Source organism: Sipha flava, unplaced genomic scaffold (genome assembly GCF_003268045.1).
Source record: "Sipha flava isolate LNK unplaced genomic scaffold, YSA_version1 107_pilon_pilon, whole genome shotgun sequence".
Lineage (NCBI taxonomy): Eukaryota > Metazoa > Arthropoda > Insecta > Hemiptera > Aphididae > Sipha > Sipha flava.
Genome location: NW_020271724.1, coordinates 625,671 through 650,300, shown reverse-complemented (window position 1 = coordinate 650,300; position 24,630 = coordinate 625,671). Strand labels below are relative to the sequence as shown.

General features: G+C 27.9%; 1 protein-coding gene across 2 annotated transcripts in view; it reads left to right on the top strand.

The window, feature by feature from the left end:
• Positions 1–24,630, top strand: part of LOC112685423 (probable cationic amino acid transporter) — a 107,923-nt gene that overhangs the window by 73,997 nt on the left and 9,296 nt on the right. The window contains exons 5-11 of one of the 2 annotated variants that reach the window (XM_025557299.1): positions 3,986–4,191; positions 9,970–10,141; positions 12,868–13,051; positions 13,127–13,251; positions 19,210–19,355; positions 19,445–19,584; positions 23,002–23,188. In XM_025557299.1, the coding sequence (XP_025413084.1) occupies positions 3,986–4,191; positions 9,970–10,141; positions 12,868–13,051; positions 13,127–13,251; positions 19,210–19,355; positions 19,445–19,584; positions 23,002–23,188 (1,160 nt within the window). Of the gene's footprint in view, positions 1–3,985; positions 4,192–9,969; positions 10,142–12,867; positions 13,052–13,126; positions 13,252–19,209; positions 19,365–19,444; positions 19,585–23,001; positions 23,189–24,630 lie in introns of both variants that reach the window. The other variant, XM_025557292.1, reaches the window with a different exon arrangement.

Here is a 24,630-nt window from a genome sequence, read left to right as displayed (position 1 = left end):
TTAATACATTTTACCTGTAAATTGGTTTATTATTATAATATTATTATTTTCAATCCACGACAGTAGTATGAAACGTTAAAACAAAAATGTTTATATTTTTAATTTCCCTGTAATAATTTTCAGCTTTATTTTTGATTTTCATTTAACGTATTAAAGGGATTAGAAGCGGTGATTTTCTATTTTTTTTTTTTTTATTTCAGATATGCAGCTTTACAAATTAGATATTTTTTAATTCAAAAATATAGTGTTATTGTAAGAAATTAGAAAACATATTTAAATTCATCGAAAAGTAATCATGAAAAAATAGTTTTGCACATTTTAAAAATGTTAAGCTCATAATAATTAAAAATTAAGTTTTGCCGATTTCTAGGTTTTTAAATCATTTAGTTAATTTTTTCGAAATTTAGGAAGATTAAATCAAAAGAGTGCAGGGAAAGTTGATCACATGAAGATTTGATTACGAATTAATATGCGTGTTTATATTTCTTATCGCATCCCAGTAAACCCGTCAGAAAATGGGAATGAAAATACTAATAAAATATTGTACGTTACGTATGTTATTAGATACAGGAATCTACCGTTAGTCACTGCAGTTATCTATACTATACCATATTGCAGCGCTTTCTAACCTGTGGGTTGCAATCCAACATTAAGTCGTAAAATATTTTTGATTAATTGCTGTTCGTAAACTAATGAAAAGAAAAATATCTTACTTATAAATATATAATCATCATTGTATACATTAAAAACAGAATTGCGTTGAAGTCTATGATAAAACTATTTACAATAAAATTATTAATTATTGTATTATACTGATTATTTTTTTTTTTGACAGTCATCCAACAAACACAAAGGATACAAATGAGCCACTTTAGCATAAAGGTTGGGAAACAATGTCATTTAGTAGATACTAGCAGTGGTTTCTGGTCATTTCTAGTGGCCCATGCACACTAAGCGCTGGATTGTTTAATAAAGTTTTTGCTGTACGGAGATAAACAAGCAGCGGGAAAAAACATTGATTGTCGAAACACTACGATCCATAATTATATTACAATACATAATTGGGATCTGGTAATTTATCGAGCGATCGATAAACGTGACGGCCATAACTGTTTAGGGCGTAATAAATAGATCCATGTTAATTCGGACGCCGAATGTTACAGTAAAAGAGTATTCGACGTAGCACTGTGCCGAAGTGGTCATATCGTTTGTACGGTAATTTCAAAGGCATTCAGCGGACAATCGAGTTTCCACCCTCGGTAATAATATCGGTGTCGGCTTCACAACGATTCAAATCGATATCGTTCTTCGGCTGCAACTGTCGACGGCAGTAATGATAATAAAAATAATAGTACGACCAACGAAACACCTCAGTATGCGTCGCCGACCATTAATCATGTCGGCGGACATTTTCAGAATATATAAATGTTTATAACAGTCTGGTGCAGACGGCGAGAGACTAGTACGTGACACGTTTCACGGTGTAACTGCAGAATTAACGATATTATGAATATTATGTACGCGTCGGCGACATCATGATAATATTACATTGCTATATTCACTTTTATATTTAATGTACGACTGCCGGTCATAGGTATAACATCATTAATGTAAATAGTTCATTTATATTAGATGATTTGCGTAACGCTGTACGATGACCGGGTTGTTGATTAAAACGAATAGTAATGAACGTGCAGAGGACTTATGTTATAAAAGTTTGAAGATGTTATTAAACTCGATTCGGACTTATTTTCAAATGATTTTAATCGTCACAAACACAAACCTATCTTATTGCTTCGGTATTTCTACAGCTAAGTACAGGATTAAGTGGGTGTTTTAAATGACGAAAACTTAATCAAATATAATTGAATTTCGTATATATATATATAATAACTACACTTATTTACGACGTCGGCAGACAGAATAAACAACACATTAACAGTGAATAGCTTTACTCGGATAAATTATTTATTCCAGTAACCGTATTACAATGGTGTATTCGAGAAAATTAGGAAATGATTTTCTAGAAATGTGTTCGTTTTTTCTTAAATTTGATGTTTTATGAACTTTTGGGTCGCAGTGTTTATTTATTCACCTAAATGGTACCTATGGAATATTTACATAGTTATAAAATTCATTACAAATAGAACTCAATTATAGGTGATACAAGAAATAAATAGTCCAGTTTTCTCAATATGATTTCAATGGTTAACTTTATACTATTTCCTACTCTCATTATGAATTCTTTTAAGAAGAAAATTATTTTTTTTACTCATTTATTTAAATTATTTTACCAAATTTATATATTGTGTATTAAGATTAGATAGAAGTCTTGTTTTGATTATGTCATCATTATCAGTACTTGAATCGATGTAGGTTATTTGAATAATGGTAGGTTGTAAATTTATAAATCTCATCGTCCAACTCTATAAGACATACAAATAAATTTCTTTTATAATATAATATTTACCGATTTCAAAAGCTCGAATTGAAGTATGATGATGTAGATAAGTAGTTGTATAGGGTTGTAATATATACAGTTATATATGGTGTATTTATAATAAAATATGTATATGTACATTGTATATTAAAAGTTATTCTCGGTATATTTTTGAACATTGAAAATGTGTATTTTTAGTGCAGGCGTGAACGAATATATGATTCATAGGGGACTGGACAAAAATTACGATCGTATACAATAACTGTTCTGCTGTTTACAGACAACTTTATTAATGCTTTTTTTGTGACGATAACGAAAACTTAAAATGGGTTGTACTAAATTACTAACTTTCCACCAAATTTCACGATAATCGGCTAATGACGCACCTGTGTATACTTAAATATTGTGCATAATTAAAACAAATCTTGTAAAATTCAGCTGGTCTTGTATTGATCGTGTCCCTTAAAAAATCTTATGAAAGAAACCCTTTGCTGAGGTGTATATATTAAAATTGTTGTCGGATTAAATGTTTGTCCAAACATAGAAAACGTAATTGAAATTTTCTGCGTTTCGCGGGAAAAATATTAAACCATTAAATATGCCTATATGTTTTTGGGATCCCTGTTGGTTGCGGTAAAGTGTTATAATTCAATATGTAGTTGGCGAGAAAAAACCTTCGAAAAGCTAGAATTTTATTACCATCACCTATTCCAATATCATTATTACTTTTGACGACAATTACGGTGCAAAAATCATTAAAAAAAAAAAAAAAAAAAACGATAAATTATGTGTTTAGCTACACGTAAACATACATGTTAAAATGTATGTCATGATTTTCATACACTGTTACACCTTCTGTTTGAATCTTTAATTCTTATGGTAAAAATCAGAAGTGCAATTAGTCATATCTATCAGGGCTAAACGATGAATTATAAGGTTTTCATTCCGAGTGTTTGTTCAATGCGTGCAATTAATTTTCGGTGTCGTGTATTTCAATACATCTTACCATATTGGTTTCACTATCTGAGGCAATTCACTATGAGAACTTAGCACTTAGGAAAGCCCAGCTTGACAGTATTATGATTCCACTCTTAATTCCTTGTTGACAGGCACCGATAGATTAAGTGTCTTTCTATCTGGACGAATATTATATCATACCCTTCTCTGGTATTCCTCTAAGATAAATTTTCTCGCTTCTGATTAAAATCACATTTTATATCTAGGTGAACACTACAGAACTCATTTCAGTAGAATTCGTGAAATTATTTATGCCTATTGGTTTTGCTATAAGCTATCTACTCTTACTCTACAGCTAAGTGTTTCTTTCTTTAATTCATATCGAAAAATTAAAAATAAAACCCTCATTACTATAAATATTTTATTCTATTGGTATTTTTAAAAAATTAAGTAGTTATATTTTATACATGGTAAAATAAAATTCTTTAGGCGATATTTGAAAATGAGTGCATAATAATATTGTGATGTACTATGGATTTATTTGTATTTCATGTTTAATAATATTTGTCAATATGTATAATGTTACAGGCAAACCAGATGTTTTGGCTGCAGGTATCACTCTGTTGATGATGGTTCTTTTAGCAGCTGGTGTTAAGAAAAGTTTAATGTTTAACCATCTGATGAATGCCATCAACTTGGCAGCGTGGGTGTTTCTTATAAGCGCCGGTTTGTTTTACGTAAATCTCGATAACTGGACAAAGAACGATGGATTTCTACCCAACGGATGGGGTGGGGTAAGTTCGTCAAACATTTTTTGAATGTATATTGAGAAGTTCGTATAGTAGTCATACTAATTATTATTAAGCATTGACTTTTTTCTGTAAAATAATGTGGCCAATTTTTTTTTTTTTTTTTTTGAGCGTCGGTTCGCAAAAACTGCATTCACTACGACGTATTATATGGCACGGGACATGCGACGCACTATATAATATTATAACATGCATTTAATTAATATTGATGGAATCAAGTATACAAGTGTGATAAGTGACATTCTCGGTAAAACGTGTTGAGCATGAGCTATTAATTACATGTTGTGTACTACACCACTAGAGTTGATATTTTAACGTCTAAACTATTATTAAGTTTAAAATTTGTTTGACATGTGGTTTTTACGATAAAAATAAAAATAAAACAAAATTAAGTTTCTATGGTACGATTATAAAAAAAATACTATCACTTATATTACCTGTGCGCTATGCCATCGATTATACGACAATATTATAATTTAAATAAAATTGACAAAACAAAAACGTATGTTAACGTTTATATTATAAAACGTATAACTTTGGAGTTTTCCGGAGCATTATCATGCTGTGGTATAAATTAATATTTGTATTCAAAACACTAGAAGTACTTATGAACACGTTTGATTGAAAAATCAAATGAATTAAACATTTTTGATAAAAATGAGAGATGGATTTATAAACAAAATATACCTACATACATCATCATGAAATCATGAAAGGGATACGGCCATGAAATAATAAATGCTAGTAGGTACCAAATGTTGTTAATGCTTTATTTTCATTATTATTTACCTACTCACTGAATCTCAAAATGTTCCCCATGATTTCCATTCGGTTACTGTAGTTATGATGTAGAAATATTTGTCATACCGGTTATCAATAAGCTAATGGTTAGACTTTTAGTGAAATCATCAATACATTTTATAAATCCTCTGGTATTTTTTAACACATTATTTAATATTCTGCATATAATTGTAATATTTTTATAATAGTTGTATATTTTTATAGGATAATGTAAAGATACATTTTACAGTTTTGTCATACTTATAATTTTGTTCTTAGCGGATCGTTTTGGTTAAACAATAAAATTATCGTATTTTAGTAGCCGACGAAATCATAAAATGTTTAAATTATAAACAAAAGAACAATATTCTATAATTAATGACAAAATATTTTTTTGGGCTTAGGACTTATATTTTCAAATTGATTTATTTTGTGTCCGATAATTTATCTCCTTTGTTGATTAAAGTAAATCCGCACTATTGGTTTGAAGAAAGAAGAGAAAATCTAAACGTACTTGAATTCTATACAATTTTAATCTAATATAAATACAGATGTGTACGTATACAGGATGGTCTTGTGAAATATATTATTCATCCTAAACGTTTTTATTGCAATTCACTGTAATGTTGTAATGTTGAAAAAAATTTCTTTAATGGCAAAGTAATCTATGTGTTTGCCTTTCAAAATCGATAAGTGGGTACCAGACGTCGGATAATTTTGATGTATAATGCTAACTGTGTTCGCCAATCATTTTGGAGAAAAGACGAGTACGAGCCGTCAACAGGCAACGATATAACAGATGCAATTTTCGTACTACTCCTAAGCATAAATAAGATCGTCTATATTTCAGAATATATATATACGACAAAGACGTATATTATTTATACGAGGTGATTTATTGTTTAAACAAAAACAACAATTATAACTCCCCCAACAGTCCGAAAACTAAACGTTTATTCTATTCAAGAACCATATGTCACGGTGGTAAATTTTAAACTAAAACATTGGGTTGTATTTAACTAGTTGCAAATAGAGTTATACTGAACTGTCGGGAGAATTAAATTTTACACGCCCATTACATTGGGTGTACATTGGATTTGTAGAACATTTAATTAAAATACCAAAGTAAACCGTATGTAAACACTCAAAAAGTATTGTGTTTTAAGAATAAAAAAGATTTTTCCTCGTACATAAACTTGAGAGTGGAAGGCACACGGCAATAAATTATCCTTGTATGGTAGACACTGGTCTAATAACACTGTTGAGAATAGTCACCTCGTTTTTACGACTCCGCATCCTCAGTTCAGTTGATTATGAGCTTCTTTTCAGTCTTTTTTTATTTTATTTTTTTATTGATCCCATAGGAACTCCACATCCCCGTTTGTGTTAACAAAACTTATTTATACGTCTTGTACTTACGTGTTAACAAAACCAATTTTTACGTCTTAAAATACCTCAATGTTCTTAAATCGAGAATCATAAATTTACGTAAAACAAAAATCTTCAATTTACGTGTAACAGCAGAGAAATAAAAGTAAATTTGCCAATAAAAATAAATCAAGTTCGTAGAATAAATACACGACTAGTGCTTTTATAAGAAAAAAATTATAATAATCACAATAGTATTGAACTATATTTAATTACTTAAAGTTGCATATTTTAATTATTTTCAATTTATATTTTTTATAGAAGCTGTATGAAATTATACGACATCATTTTAAACGTTGTGGATAGAATACTAATTTAATTTCTATTATATTTCCAATTTAAATTAATATTTGTATCAAGTATTTTAAATCTTTAGGAAATATACTGAGATAAAAATATAATGTAGCTCAAATAAAAGTGTCTAATATGATTAATAATGCAAACTCTCACATATCTAATATATAATCAAAATAATGTTAAAAAAAAAAAAAAAAAAAATACTTTAAAAATTATATCCATCTACAGAAAAATGATCAACAATTTATTTGGTCTCAATTTAATTATAAATTCCAGTATGGTAATAGATCTTTAGGTTATTAACCCTTTCAGGCCCACATTATTTTGGATAGAATTTTTTCTTTTTCTTTTAATTATATGCTTTAATATGGTATAATTAAGGTTTTTTATGAGTTTCATAATTTTTGAATTTTTTTTTACCAAGTTACAAGTAGGTACACTGTAATGTACCTTGGGCCTCAATATATATCTTAATTTAATCAGACGTCCTAATTTTTTATAGTTGTGGTATACTACGGTGTACTTTGGGTCTGAGCGGGTTAAGTCATTTTCTATAATTAAGTAAGTTATTATTCTATTAAATTACTCATTTAAGTAATATGAGTACGAACTATTTTATATTATTAGAATTAAATCAATTCTAATTGATATTTTTAAACAGTAGGAACGAGTACAAATACGTAAAGCCTCAACTGCAACTAAAAGTTCTAAATTATTTTGAAATTATTTAGTTTTACATACATATTTTTTATATTAATATATAATATATATTCGTATTTAATATTTATTATATTCATACCAATTAATAAAGTAAACGTTATGATACTTGTTTTGATTTTGTTTCTTAAAGTAATTTAGCAGTTTCTTGACTGTTATGTGTACAAAGTAACGAAGTTTAATTATTTGTAATTACATTTTTTGCTGAAAATAATATTTTATTATGATTAAAAATAAAATAAAATTGTTTGTTAGTATTCTGCATAAGTGGAACAAATAAAAATTTCCTTGAGAAATGCCTGGAGTATATTTGTTGTGTATTACATATGTCTTGAGATATAAAAAAAAAAACCACATTACAAAACCAATTTTCTTTAATATGTATTTGTTTATATATTTTTATCCAATATGTGTGATTCTATTCTAGCAAATATTAAAAATTGGTATAAATAACGTTAATTCGTTTACCTCTAGGGACCAATATTAAATTTTGTTAAAAAAAAATATGAGATACAAAATTATAGATTATTTACTAAGAAAATTTTGAAAAGATCAAACTGCTATTGTTATGCGATAATTTTTAAAATAAATCTTTTTAGAAAATTACAGTTACATTATTTTTAGTAGACTTAAATTAATTTAAATTGGTTAATTTTAAAAATAGCATTAAAAATAAATCAGAGATTAATTAAATATTCTGTATGTTATCTGTAAAATAAATTATTTAAAGGTTTGATAAAAAAAGATCCATGCATAAATTTAATTTTGTTTATATTTTAATATCATGAGTTTCATATAAATATGGTATAATGTGTGTATTGTTTGTACTTTATATATATATATATATAATATATTATTTGTAATAATATATTATTAAGGTTATATTTTTTTATTGGCTATAATCTGTAAAACTACTAATAAATTACAATAATTACAATAATCCAAATAATTTTGAATATTAATTTACATGGTTGTTTTTAAAATATTTAAGTTGATGATGCATCATTTTTAAAAGTAATTAATTTCTTCACCAACCATTTAAATATTCAATCTGGTTTTAAATTTCACACTAAGTGAAGAAAGTTGCAAATATTGGGAATTTCGATTAAAAATTTAAAAAAAAAAAGTAAATGGTATGATTTTAATTTTATATATTTTCACTAGAATATTTAAATCTAGAATAGAAGATTTTTAATTTGTTCACTGTTATTAATTTTAAAAAGTATGATTCTATAGAAAATTGTTAAAATTTTCTAAATAATTATTAGAATTAAATAATTTTAAGTACATTTCAATATGAATTTTAATGCATTTTATGGATTTTGAATGTTATTTTAAACCATTATAATTTATATATGAATCTAAAAAGGTAAAAAACTACTTTATAGATAAGATATTATTAATTTATTTATAGATAAAATGAAAAGTCGTGATATCTATGTACAAGATAGTTTATCTAATGATGAAATTATTATAAATGGTATATCAAGGCTGGGTATTAAAGAGTTAAAAATTAAAATTAAGTTATATTGTTAAGTTAATATTAACTAGGTTAGTTATTCGTCACTTTAGTTTCAAAATAACTGTTAGTTTAAAAAGTTACTTTTTTAATGTATATAAAGTGTTAACTTCAAGTTAATTTTACATAAAAATAAAAATTAAGTTACATTTTTATATAAACAAATTTTCAAGTAGTTTTGTTTATTTTTGTTCATTCTTGATTAGTAAATTTATATAAACATGTATGATTTATAAAAAAAAGGATACAGATACAAATAAAATTTCAAATCATATGTGTCTAATTGCCATTTTATATTCATTTTATGGATCGTTTTAACCAAACACATGCAATGGTCACTACAATGGTTAAATAATTTTATTTGATACTTAAAGATTAATTAAACAGACGTTAGTTTGACCTTACATAAATAAATATGAAATGCTAAACACAACCTTCATTTTAAGCTGTCAGATCGCAACACATAAAAATACTTTCGTGACTTAGTACGGTATTTTATTCATTATTGTTTTTTTTTTAGAGTTTTTATTAAGGTGTATGCGAAATTTGAATGTGATATTTTGTGGTAAAAAACAAATTTTATTAAAATATGCTTGTATCCATTATTTGAATATTTACTTTACAATTATATAATGAACACATATTTTTAAAATAATAATAGTTTTATTTTTAAAATTTTCACAAAAATCTAATATACATTTAAGCATAATAAAGGATTGTGGTAAAAAATATTAGAATTTGTAAAATTAGCTAAGCTACAAAATATGCATGTATTTTATTGAATATTGAATATTTAATGAATTTACATGGGGAAAATATACGCTGTTTTAAATGTATAAATTATATACAAATTTATTTAAAAATTAAATGTATGTAAATATTATGTTTCATTTCTGTTAAACCTAAATGAAAATCGTTGAAATTACAATAAAAAGTGTATTTGTATGTTTCATGTTTATGGAATAATAATTAAGTTTTGTGTTGTATTAGATTTTTAATAAATTAATTTCCTTTTAATTTAGGTATTTAAAGGAGCAGCAACTTGTTTTTATGCTTTTATCGGATTTGACATCATTGCTACCACCGGCGAAGAAGCTCACAACCCGAAAAAATCTATTCCGCTTGCTATCATGGCTAGTCTGGTTATTATTCTTGTTGCTTACGTGAGCTCTTCAATAATTCTCACATTAATAGGTAAGTTTATAGATTGAGGATACATATAATACCATTATTATATTTACTATTTTTGTTATATCGAGTTACTTTATAATTTATGAGTTAATAGTGGAATTAAAATAATAATTATATTGATTGAAAGATAAAATATTTTTTATGATAACTTTTTTGATTTCTTTTAGTTGCTTATGTATTCATGAAACCGTGTTATAAAATAATATATCATTTATAAGTACAGAACAGATACCTACTTATTTAAATTATGTAAGCTATCAATCAGTAAAAAAAATTTTAAATATTATTTTATCATTGTAATTTATGTATACAATTTTTTTCAATTTAATCAGAATATTGAAAAGAGCATTTTTTCAAAGAGGAAATACGATTTACTATGTTTATTTATATTATTTAACTTATCATTAATGAAAAATGTGCATATTATCTATAGTCTAATCATCTTAAATTTGATGTATCTTTTATACATACTTATGACAACGTCATAATTTAGTTGTACTCTAAATATTTTAACCTTTTATCTATTTTTTTATTGGTAAAATAAGTTGAAAAGTTGATTAAACCGTTTCTATGTTATATAATTTCTTTCGATCTCACGAAAAATAATTGTCCATCAGTTTATTTTAATGTATTAGAAATTCCGATTGTGATAAAAAGTAAAATTTAAATGATATTTGTGAAAAAAAAATATATATATAATTTCTATATACTAAAGCAATAAGATTTATTCAGATTAAACCAGTAAAAAATGTGTGACACGCCTTAAAAAATATAATCCGAACATAATAGCAATAAAATAAAATATAATTGAAACAACTTATGTAACTTAATTTTAAAAAACTATTTAAAACTAAAAGTGAATATATAGTAAATTAAAATCAATTTAATAACTTAAATAATCGTTTATATTAAGACTATTGGAAAATGGTTTACCATGTAGAGTCAAAATAATTTATTAATCAATTTAGCTTTAATTTATAATGTACAAACAGTCGGGAGTTACAAATATTATAGATAATATTGAGCTTGTGTTGATACTTATGTTTATTTATTGGAATAAGTTAAAACCTATGGAATATTGAACTAAACCATTATATTGTCAATATCAACAATTCTATAATATAACTTTATACATGAACTGTGCATTTTGTTGTTAACTATATTATTGGTTTCATAACTTGCAGAAAAAGAGCACTTAAAGATCCAATAACTGACTACTAGAAAATAATCATAACATGATATAAATACAGACTTAGAAAAATAAAATTACTAAAATAACTAATACATAACTTTAGTTTTTGATGAGTTATACAATGAAATAAAAAAATATAATAATAATATTTTAAAATGCGCAAACTGATTTTAAAAATAAAATCTTGTGTGAATAAATTTCAGATAATAATAAATATAACTAAAGTATTTATATTTCTTAATATATTTTTGTTCGATAAAAATTAATTTAAATTACTTTTTCTTATTAAAATGAAGTCAATTTTAAAAATGACCAATTTTTCTCAATGTATTCCTTCGTTAATTTTTTCTTATCCAGTCACGATTTTATTATTTATGAAACATAAAATGTGTTTGAAAATGTTTTACTCACCTATCAGATCAAAAATTAAATTAGGTACTGTTTTTAAAATCAAAAAATGATTTAAGTTTTAACAGATGGTTTTACAGTAAAATATAGATATTAAATTTTTGTGTTATTAATATTTAATTTAAGAAGGATGTTTACTGTTATTAATTTACTCAAACATGAGAATAACGACCAACAATAAGTCGAGTTTCGTTATAACTTATGAACTATAAAATGTCTCCTACTTATTTCACCGGAAATGACACACAGTTCTTACGTCAAAAGACCGATAGTCATAATTTGTATAAATTGATTTTATAATTAATCAGGTTTGTCTTAAAACGTAATTGGAGGGTGATAATCCAAAACGTGGTATATCAAAAATATAGAAAATCGAGATAAAAATCGATTCTAGATTTAAAATACACGAGAAATTTAAATCTGGCCTAAAATTCGATTTATATCGATTATTTCTATGAAAAAAATCAATTTCAAAACCACTATTCAATTCAAAACCTGTTATTGCCATGTTTAAACCAAAACGCTGTATTTCTCGTGTTACTTTTATAGGATCTCATTTCATGTCATAATAAAACATGATATTGCCATTTTACATTATTTAAACATATAAGTCAGCTTACTTTTATTTAATAATAATAATATGATTAACAATAATCATTATTAAATCAAATAGTGTATACTAAAAATAATAAATTCATATTGTCAATAACTGTCATAAATATTTCCGGCAATACCACATTTTTGCCTGTTCACACTTTTTAGAAGGATTGTAACTATATTTTAAACTCTAAATAGATTTATTTTGACACCGACAATCGTTTTTTTTTTAATTTTTTACATTAAACTACATCACAAAGTAATATCTACGGCTCATAATTATTATTATATTGGTTCATTTTCGTCCTTTGGAGTGAGTCAAACAGCCGCCACATTTCAGTTTGAAAATTAAAAAAAAAAAAAAGATGGTAATCATTTGATTTGAAATCCGTTTCAATAAATTACTTTTGCCATGATCGTTCACTACAGCCGATGATCCAACAATTAAGCTAGAGTCGTTCGGCCGACACACACGTCTCGCGGTGTATCGATTTACAAAGCAACCGATTGATTTGTCAATTCGATTTTCAAGTTCCGTACACGAAAATCGACGAGAACGCCGCACTTCTGGACATGTTTGTACAAGTGGGCGCGCCCAGGTGTCAGATGATCGTGGCCGCGGGCGCGATGGCCGGACTGCTGGTGAGCATGTTCGGTTCCATGTTCCCCATGCCCAGGATCATCTACTCGATGGCCCAAGACGGTCTGCTGTTTAAGTAAGCTGGCTGACGTTCAAGGCATACGCGGTTAAATGTTTCGTTGAAAAACGTTGAAAAATGTTGTTGTAACAGGTCACTCAGTCAGGTGTTCCCGTTGACCGGCACCCCGGTAGTGGCCACGGTGATATCCGGAGTGGCTTCCGCAATAGCCGCTCTCGTCATCAACTTGGACACTCTTATCGAAATGATGTCCATCGGTAAGTACGTGCGCACAGAGATGTGCTGTTCGGTGAACATTATCGTCATTATAATTATAATTTTATTTGATTTTTTTCGAGAACACCTAGTGTTGGTGTTTAATGTTGATTTAATACAAATTCATAACTAAATACAAAGGTTTTGATTATAATGTTTAGGTTAAATTATGGATGTTTACGAGTTGAATTTCAAAGGCTTTTAACCAATCGGTTGTCATTTATATACGTTTCTAAACAACTTAACTTATCGATTAAATAATTGTCTAACTATAGCCACGATTTATATGTAGTAAAAATTTATAAAACATTACTGTGTATATATATATATATATATATATTCGTATATACACGAAACAATTACTTGGTGTTTTAATTTTTAAAAATAAATGACCTTTTGTCAGACCTTTATACGTTCTTATATTTAGTTAAACTTCTTTCGACATCATAAAACGTAATTTTTGCATATTTTAATTTTGTACTTTCCTCTGGAATACAATTCAGTAGATCTTCATCCACAGTAGTTGCATTTAAAATATTACTTATTATGTACGTAGATTGTTGTCCTTTATATTTTTCTAACACACTTTTTCGTTGACTAATTCCGCAACGATTACTTCGTTTTGGCCAAGTTTAGATATGATATTTTTACAGTCTTTAAACTTTTATCGAGTAGTAGTGAAGTATACTTCAATCTTAAAATACATTTAGAGATAAAGCCAAAATTAATTTTTTTATAAGCTAAATTATTTTTTTATACTTCTATTTTCAAATAATTCCATAATATTTATAATCAAATTAGTAGTATTTCGTATAAAAACAAAATCATCATAAAATTTAAAATATTTGCATAATACGATGCGGTATTTAGACAACTTCTCCATCACGTAAGTATATAGTAAAGGGCTCAAGTTTAATTTTGGAAATATATCTCGAGGTTTCAATACACGATTTGGAGCTTTCAGAAATAATTTTCAACACAACTTATAATTTGGTCAATGTTCAGATACTCGAGCCTTATTGTATTAAATGCTAGGTCAGCACGAGCTACGTGTACATTATTTGAAAGCAAAATAGATAATTAATCGTTTTATGGCACAGCGTCTGTTAGAAAAAAAAAAAAAAAAAACTTTATTTTATTTAATCCCGTTCGGCCAAGGTATATTCAACGTAACGTTTACTAATTTCTCTACAGTTTGATAATTGCATTTTGGAAGTTCCTCACAAGTGATTATGTATGACTTGAAACATTTTGTCTTCGAACATACGACCAACTAAAGTATTAGTTACGTACCTACCCTGTCAGCGTTCTTTGTTTCATTAATTGAAATATTTATGGACCCTGCTAAAGTTTCTTTGTGAATATGGTCAATTATTTTAAAGTAAAAGAACTGATGAAATTTTTTTTCGAATTGTAAATTGATCCGAAATATTTTTACCAGTATAATTTTCCAAAAAAATGTTATTAAGTTGTATCATGCAATTTTCATAAGGGGATATTCGAAGCTAAAAATACAAAACAAAATATGGTTGATCACATAAAATATAAGTAATCCGGTCGTATAAATAATCCATGATTTTTTTAAATTCCGGGAGCGAAGCTAATTTACACAGATATTTTTTTTCCATGATCAAACTTTTTGGTAGTTTAATGCACCAAAAGTTTTATTCAGTGTCCCGTTGTATCGAAAATAAAACATGGAAAGTAATTTTAAGAAGTCATTATTCGATTTTCCGAGTAATTTTCCTAATCCGAAAGATAAACCTAAAACTTTTTAAAAATGCTGAGTTTTACGAAGTAACCCGTTTAAAAGTAGTTACTTTCAATAGCAAAAATAATTTGTTAGTTATATATTTCGTAAAAATGAAAAGAGTGATTTATCTATCGAGCGATTTAATATAGTGTAAAACTGTATTCAATTTGTTTGTAATATCCTATACAATTTTGAAATAACTTTAAACTGTGAACGAAATAACATTATGATTAAATATATTTTTATTCAATACCTTAGAGAAGAAATAAATTATAAGGAAAATAAAATTCTAAAAAGAAATATTTAAGTATTGTGTGGTAAATATGAATGTGTAGCAACTTATAATTATAATATTAAAAATCTTTTTCTAGTCTAGAGTTTCAAATCCAGCTTTGTAACATTTACATTGAAATAATCGAATTTCAATTTCTTTCCAATACTTTTTTTAATAATATAGCTTTTATGGCTCTCATTCATGAAGAGAAAATTGTTCAAGCTAATAAAAATCCAATGTAAATCGGTCTAGCGTTATAGAGATATGCGATTATATCTAGAGTCCATCATATGCAGTAATATTTTGATATCTCATTAATCTTATATCAGCAAAGCGAATACCGTTAGGTACAGTTGAGTCGCTTTTCGATCAATGTAACATTAGAAGAGGAATTCTCATCGGTTAAGGAGTCAGCTTGAACTGTATTGTTCGTATTGAAAGAAGGGTTCAATGTATATTGCAACACTTATGATGGTATTTGGAAAAAATAGTCATCTCCTGATTGCACCACACCTATTGTTCTTTGAAATGAATCCTCGAGCACTAAGTAATTTTTTCAGATCCATCGAAAATAGATTTTTAAAATCGATATTTTTTATCTCTCTGTTAACGTGGACTATATTGTATAATAATAAAATATTTTATTAACATAATTAATTAATACAAGTAGTAGCATATACGTACAGAAATGGTATTAATTTTGCAAGTGGTATTAATAATACGGGTTTGTTCAGAATTATGTATAATATATTTTAATTTGAAAATATGTATTTATGAAGTATTGTTTCCCCGAGCAAATGAACGAAGCGTTAGATGTATAATTATATAGTTGTTATAAGGGTTTAATCTACAATTTGTCAGTGAATTAACAGTGGTGTTTCGGTTTATTCAACGAGAGAATTTCAATAATATCTGTTAGGAATGTAAATGGTTGAATTATTACGGTAAAGCGTTTACACTTTATAGTGCTACCACTATAAAGTATCTGTATAAATATCTGAAACATGGTTAATAGAGAAAAAAATGAATAGTTGATAAAACACAGACCGTCCCAGCATGTTTGCTCGAAGGAAATATCTCCATAAAATATGTTTTTTTTTTCAATTTGTTTTTGAGAAATATGTTATGAATAGCATGATTTCGAATTCACATTTTTCCGATCTTTAAGTATACTTTGTATTTTTAATTTCTATAAAATAACAAAGTTGTTATATTTTACAAAATAATTGGTTATGACAATTTTAGAATAACGCGGTTTAAAATCCAATAGTTAGTGTTATAGTTAATGTTAATGTAAGTTTTGAAAAGGTACAACTGAAACCACAATAATATATAAGTAAATAAACCCATCAATGTAACTAAAACGATATAGAAATTACCTAATATATACTAATACATCGCAATTGTCATATTACCTAATGTTGTACGCGCGTATTCCTTCTTTTTAAAACTTACATTAGCTGACTATAAATCCTTTAATTGGGTTTTTCAATCGTCATACTTGAAAAACATTTGTAATCGACTTGTTCCATAAAATGACTATTTCCGCATCCGACAGATAAGTAACAGTAAATTTTCTTTGCCGGTTAAAAAGTATAAGAATACAGATTTTATATTATAAATGTACGGTTTGATTATTTATAGTGCAGGTGCCAAATAAAATAAGAAAAATAATAAAAATTAAAACATTATTTCCAAACCTGCTGGTATGTAATCGTAAAAATATATAAAAAAATCCATCGTCGAATATCGTCAACGGTAATAATCACGGTGATTGAACTGTTCACGGCCGTGTGTTTCGACGTCGCATTTCTAGCACTGGATTTATAGATTGACCGACGTCACCGAGCGTTTAGAGCAACCATACTCAACCTTTTTTTTTATTTGGGCCACATAAAATATTTTAAAATATTTTACGGTCTGCAAGTCGAGATGAACGGAATGAAAATGAAAAAAAAAAAAATAAAATAAAAATAAACTGAATTATTTATTCAAATTAATGTGAATATTTATATCGAGAGAGTTTTTTCACTATTTTGGTTATATCTGGTTTGTAGTTGCTGCATGTGCTACTTTTAACAAATCGTCCAAACGCGAATTAGTAATCCGATTTCATTCTTGAATTTGTGACACATTTTGATTGTTTTGTTATACTAGGATTGTAAAATTTCATGAAATATATAATTTGAGTGAAAAATAAAATTTTTGTTTCATTTCAGTAAAAATATCATGCTTTATGTTTTATTTTTTATGAAGTACTTTTTGTATTATTAATTGTACTAAATAGAAATAAAAACTAATTTATATAAATTAACAATTAACACCATATTAGTTTATAGTTATTATAATTTATAAATATTGATTTAAGAGGTAAGAGACCAATAGTCATTGAAACAACTGAAGACATTTTACAAAATATAGATGAATTTATAAATAAGTTGCCAATAGTCCCATTACTCATCAGCTATCACATTATTTCAGAAGTTTCCCATCAAAAAAATATATCGGTACCTATTGAGTTTAAAAGTTAAGCACATATTTATAAAATTTATTGTGAATATTGTGAAACACAATATTATACCAGCATCTGGAAATTTTTTTAAAGAAAGATGAAAATTACAATTCAATATTGGAATACAATACTGAATTGTATTTATATACAAATAATAAATAAAATAAATATGTATAATTATGTATAAAAGATAATAAACATAATGTAATTAAACAAATTTAATTTAATAAAAAATAAAAATTATCTCCTTTGTGTATTTACACAAATAACTTATCAGTATCAAATATGAAATCAAAATAATTAGCCATTAGGTAAATATACATTTTTAAATATTAACTATTGAAAGTACGGAAATTAAAATTAAAATGACTGAACTCATATAATATAAATATATTAATTAAAGATAACAATATAATAAAATAAAAATAAGCTCATTTGCATAGTTAAACAAATTATAAATTAGGGACGTATAATGGTCCTCATTAATATACTCAAGAAAGTATGGAAATTAAAATTTAGATGGCTAAAGACACTTCAGAAAATTTTACTAATAACATGTACATAAATCACAGGCGATTAGAACTATTACTTATTAGACGAATATTATCATAAAAATAGCTGCTATCAATAATAATGTGCCGGTTTTATCGTTACTACATATATTTATTAATATTAAACATATCTGTGGTCATTACCTATTTATAGCCAGCTGATAGACTATACCACGTAAAATGGGAAAGTCCAAGATTGTACCGAAACGATATCAAACAATATCAACTGATTAAATGACATTTGACGGTCACTATCTCAAACGTTAAAAACAAATATTTTTCAATATTTCATTGAAATATTTCATTAAGCGTGACATTTTCAATTATGAAATACTTCATGTGAAATATTTAAAATGTACAACCCTAGTCATACCTATTTTATGTTTATGATATAAGTTTTGAAATGTATATTTTATTATCGATTCCGATGAGTTCTGTATGGGCCGCATATAAATCGTTGGAGGGCCGCAGGTTGAGTATCGCTGGTCTAGAGCTTATCGGACGGCAAATCCGGTCGGTCGTATTTGTTATGCGGTACGTTATTTTTTTTTTTTTAACAGTTAGATTTTTGAAATACTTTAACTTTTGGAAAAATGAATCCAAACATCGTAAACCCCTTAACACGTACGTGTTGTTTACGCGATCAATTAAAACGGAGATATCAGGTGCGCCCTGTAATCGTAGACCGACCGATCGAACGAGAATTCTCTGTCGATATTGATCGTTGCAACATCTTTAACGCATACAAAACATTAAACGCATAGAACTAAACGAACGAATCGCGACGCGAAGGAAACATTTTAACGCGCCCAATATCGTCGATTCGTGTACGGCCCTTCGAACTGCAGTGTTCTGTTGTGTTTTTCGAAGGCACGCTGTTCGCGTACACGCTGGTCTCGACGTGCGTGCTGATACTCCGGTACCAACCGCAGACGTCCACCGTCATACACTTCTTCCCGGAGTCGATGCGGTCGCCGGCGAACGCGGCGCCCAAGCAGATGGTCACCAACGGACGGGTAAACTTCGTAAATGACCGGCACCGCGATCCGCACGCGTCCGCCGTCGCTGATCGTTCTGTTTTTTTTTTTTTTTTCCTGTTGCGCAGGTGGTGCCGGACGACCAGAGGTACGCGTACACGAACCAGGGCTACGGCACCGGGCAGACGTCGTTCTACCAGACCCAGCTGCCGTTGCCCCAGCAGATCATACCGTCGCAGAGGATAACGGTCCGAAAGGTAACTAGAAGGTAAACGAAACGATCTGTACTCATTATTCAATAACGCCGTTCTCGCTCGACCGTACCGTCGTGTTCGTGTTCTATTATTGTCATTATCAATGATGACCGGAAAGGTTTCCGTTCGAAAACCTTAAAATCAACCGTACCGTAAAGGTCAATTCAGAGAGTACTTGCGTAAAAAATAACTCGAGCTCAAATTCTAATCGATTTAATTTATATTTATATTATTTTCACGTTTATAAATTCAGAATCGGTGACGATTTAAATCTAAGCGTATTTTTTTATGTATACTATAAAAGTTTTAAATTAATTTAGAAAACATTTTGGATAAGTAATTTTTTTGCAAGGGCATATTTTTATGTTTATTGGGCATATCTGAGCACGTTTTTTAGTGACTTTAAGGTCATAAACATCCCTAATTATTAGCGCGCGCGATCGTACAACGTTCCCGTTTCCTCGCCACCCGTCACAACGCATCGTCATCGAGTTTTAGAAGCGTTTCATATTCCAATATCCAACGCTCACCGTACGTTTTTTTTTTTTTTTTGTACGAATTCAGCGTACTCGTCTATCGCGCATTTCATTCGTCCTTGTTCGGTCATTTATAAATTTTTACGGAAGTCGACATTCAAAGTGCACGTTAAAATGTAAAAAACGTAAAAATGTATATTTTACCCAAAATATATATGGTAAGTATTTTTAGATTTATGGAAAAAATACGTCATGATATAATTTAAAAAATAAATAAATTATCTTATATACGTACATGTTCTATGTCAATACACACAAATATTTTACTTTTAACTAAAAAAATGAAAAAAATATCATAGTGTTTCTTATTTTTATGTCATGTAATAAACTCTATGTTCGAAACAAATCATTAACACAGTTCCACATCGTGGATTACTTTTTATTAAAATTCCCCTATTCATCCAATGATTACTTTTCATTAATCAACATACGTATTTCGTTAGTTATCAAGTGATAATTTAAATTTTTTCTTATTTTCTTCTTCATTATCTTTCCATTCGAAAATCACTCCCTCACCCTTTTTTTCGCTATCACTTTTAACTTCTATTTCTGTTTTTCATTTTTATCCATCATTAATTAAATTATATATTGGTTCCAGAGAAGTGTAGGGAAGGTTCAAATTTTATGTAAGCATCAAAGATTGTACATATTGAGCGAGGAGTGTATTCAATTATCGGTAATGGGACCAAACTCGACACAATTTAATTTCATTTAGGTTTAATCAATAATAAGCATCGAATTGAAAATATAAGTATATTATAATATATGTAGTTCAATATATATAAAATAGTTAATAGATAAAAATTATCGTAGCACTGTACGTTAGATATCAAACACGTTTATTCTACGTGTGCTTAATCGAGAAAAAAACGTAATCAGAACGTAAAATGCCGTTCGATTGATTTATTGATATGAATTTATTTCTTGTGTAGGTATACGTATTTTTATTTTATTAGTTTATTATGATTTATTTGAACAATACATTTTATTTTTCAAATATTTATAAACGTTGTTTTATCAAATGCATTACGCTCGTGTGTACAGTTAAATTTAAATGTAAATGCTTGCCATAAAAAATAATAATAATAATTATAAAATATTTAAATAACGATAAAAAAATAACGATTATGTGTAGACAACATTAGTCGCGTATACGTATATAAGTATAAAATCATTTCATGGCATGTCCCAGATTAAATGGGACTTATGATTATCGATTAATATGTACTATATAGTAGGTAATACGAAAGATAATAAATTGCATGGACTTTATCAAAAATTGAATACTGTATTGGTTATTTTTAAATCTTCACTTTCGAAAGAACTCGCTATAAAAGCCACTCATATATTATAATAATTTATAAATCTCATAATATTATGTAGTATGTAATTGATGACGTGATATTTTATTTTGGCCATATATATATATATATATATATATTATTATGATATATGGAACATAATAATTTATCATAATAAATGTATATTATAGTATAATAATATATGATTTATAATTTATATCAATCTTAATAAAATATTATTTTTCTAGTAGCAACATACAGTTTTATGCATTTTATGATCAAGTAAAGTTATTCTTGCAATAGTCATGTTGGTACTGAGTTTTGTCCCAAGTGAAAATATTGTTTTGTTTTTACGTACTTTTATTTTAAATTAGGAAATATATATTTGTATATTTTGACGTTATATAATTTACCGTTATTATTTTTATCATTAACGCATTGTTTTTGTATTTGATTTTAATGTACGTTTAAGTAATATAGTACATACTTTTATTCTTTCAGAAAAAAAAAATATTTAAAAATAAAAGTAATCCAGTCGTTTCTATAGTAACGTGTGAAAAAGAAAAAAAAACGAATCTTATTAAATAAAAAAAGGGCGGATTCACATACCACCTAAATGCACTTCAAGACACTTAGATCGACTCAAAACGTTTTACGGTTATTCTGTACTATCGGTAAAAAATCTTTTTTGTCGTTCAATTTTCTAAAATTCTCCATGAATAGAATATAATTTATATGATATGTAACTATCAACTATCTGATCAATTAACCTAAAACGATGAAAACTCGTATCTTAAAAGATAATTTATTTACGATAAGATAAAATTAGAAGGTTCACGGAATTAAAATAATAATATTGACTTAAGTACGAAAACATGAACTTAAAAAATGCATTAACTCAACAAGAGACTAATGTTTAATGCTGAACAACTGAATTTAAAATGTAAATGAAAATCATTTATTTTATACTTAGACATAATAAAAAATCTTCATCATCGCATAAAATTTAAAATAATTTACTAATAATTTCGATTTCGATAAATCAATTTGACGTGTCAGTTCTTTTAACGTACATAATAATTAATTATAAAATCACTTTAATCATCCCTACAGAATATCTTGTGTATGCGAATTCTGTTGGTACATTTTTCATTTTTAAATAATAAAAGAATTTAAACAAAAAATATACAATATTGCGGTGCGTGTATTGACGAATGGTTTGAAAATATAAATATATCTATATACATATTTACACGTATATTAGCGGTGTTAACGATTGTGTTCGATATGCTTATAATTTATATTCTCCTAATAACATTTCCTATAATAAAGATTAAAACGCTATGTCGGCGCATTATCCAGATACGCGACATCGATTCGATTAAAATTCATTGTTCGTCATTCGAACGATTCACTTGTATTTCGCGAACTGTGGTGGTCAAAACACAAAAGTACAACTATTAAGCTATACTTGTAGCACAAATAAACAGCTAGAAAGAATTTAGGGAGAGATCTAAAGATCAAAAATAATGCGACGGTCGGACGGATTGCGTATTAATCGAATGTTAATCGAATGTTACGTATTTTCTCGCAGTTCTCCGGATTCGGATGACACGTATTACGGCGATGACTCCGAGGAAGGCCGTGATGACCAGTACCTGGTGTCTGATAGGTGCGAGAACAAGTTCTACGGTTCCGTGCACGGAGGATCAACGGCCGGATCGACGGCCGCGCCCGGAGGATTCAGTGCGGCCAGCGCAAATATCACTAGATCCATCAAGGTATAATACCGGGCAGGGATATGGAAAACAATAACGAAGAACGTGTCGAAAAATGCCTTATTTCATATCGCTAACGATTAATACATCGTTAGGCCTATTAACTGTTCGTTGGTGAGCAATACGCTTTCTAACAGCGTATATACTATGTACACCAGACGAGTGTACTTGGTATCGCTTATAGTCAATTTTTAATGTTGTTTTGAAATCGTTTGCACAATAAAAATCATCCGAACGGTTTTACACATCCTAGGTACGCGCTCGAAACGGTTATTATTTCGTTGAACGGCATTTTTATGGTCGTTTCGTTGTTATACTCTGTAGACATTATCGTGTAATACGAAGATCTATAAATGGACGTGATTGACTACTTTCTCGACTGAAAAATGTTCAAAAAAAAAAAAAAAAACCGTAATTTATAAAATTATCTAGATAGTGAGAATTATTCATATTGCGAGATAATGTGGTCATCGTATCACGCAACGTGACGTTCAATCGAAATACGTTGTACAGTTAACCTTACAATTGTCTTACAATCCTAAAATTTGAAACTATAAGCAAGTAAGTCCATACTTGGACGAATCAATACTAAAAAAGTAATGAATTATGGTTTAAATTGAATACGAAACGTGTTCAATTTTTCCTTGTTTCGGCGATCAAACGGGATTTTGTATAGGTACGTTTTCAGTGTTCATTTTGAAAAGTTTTTTTAACATTTTTCAGTTTTTCCACTTTCCAAGAGTAGCATTTTTATAAACCAAAACAATTGACTACAGCAGTCTCCTCCGTAAGCTTTCCTTTAACCACATGGATTAAGATTCATCACGAAACTCACGACTAAATGGTTAATCTCTATCAGATGACATTGAGATTATATAATTATAATAAAAGACGATGGCAGAGGTTTACGGGCACACTGGTATATAGTACCGTTTTGCTTACACGGAACAATACAGAAGCGACAACAATCTTAATCACAGACTATTGTGCGTTTGGCATTTCGATGTCACAAATGAATTCCTTAAAAAAAGTAGTCATTTTACTGTCACGATTAAGCTTACAGTGTTTGTTCGTTTATTATTGTTCATCACGTTATGCAAATAAAAGTTTATGATAACACGACTACAATTTAAAATGCATCAGTTTACAATACTTGAAATGTTGATTAATAGTCGTGTCGGTAATACAACCGTGTTCAAAATGTAGGTTCTCTTAGTTTTCGAAGTCACGAAATTATGTCAGATAAAAGAAGATGTTTGTTAAACTTAGGCTTGGTAATATTACGGCTAAACGCTGATGGCATCTGCATTCCATTTTTATGCAGACCTGCCTACAAAGTCGTTTCATTCTTCATGAATTCTTGGAATAACATTTTTAGTATGCATTTTTGTTAGTCATAGGTATGAATTTTATTTTATTTTCTCTTCGTTATTTCATGATTTTAA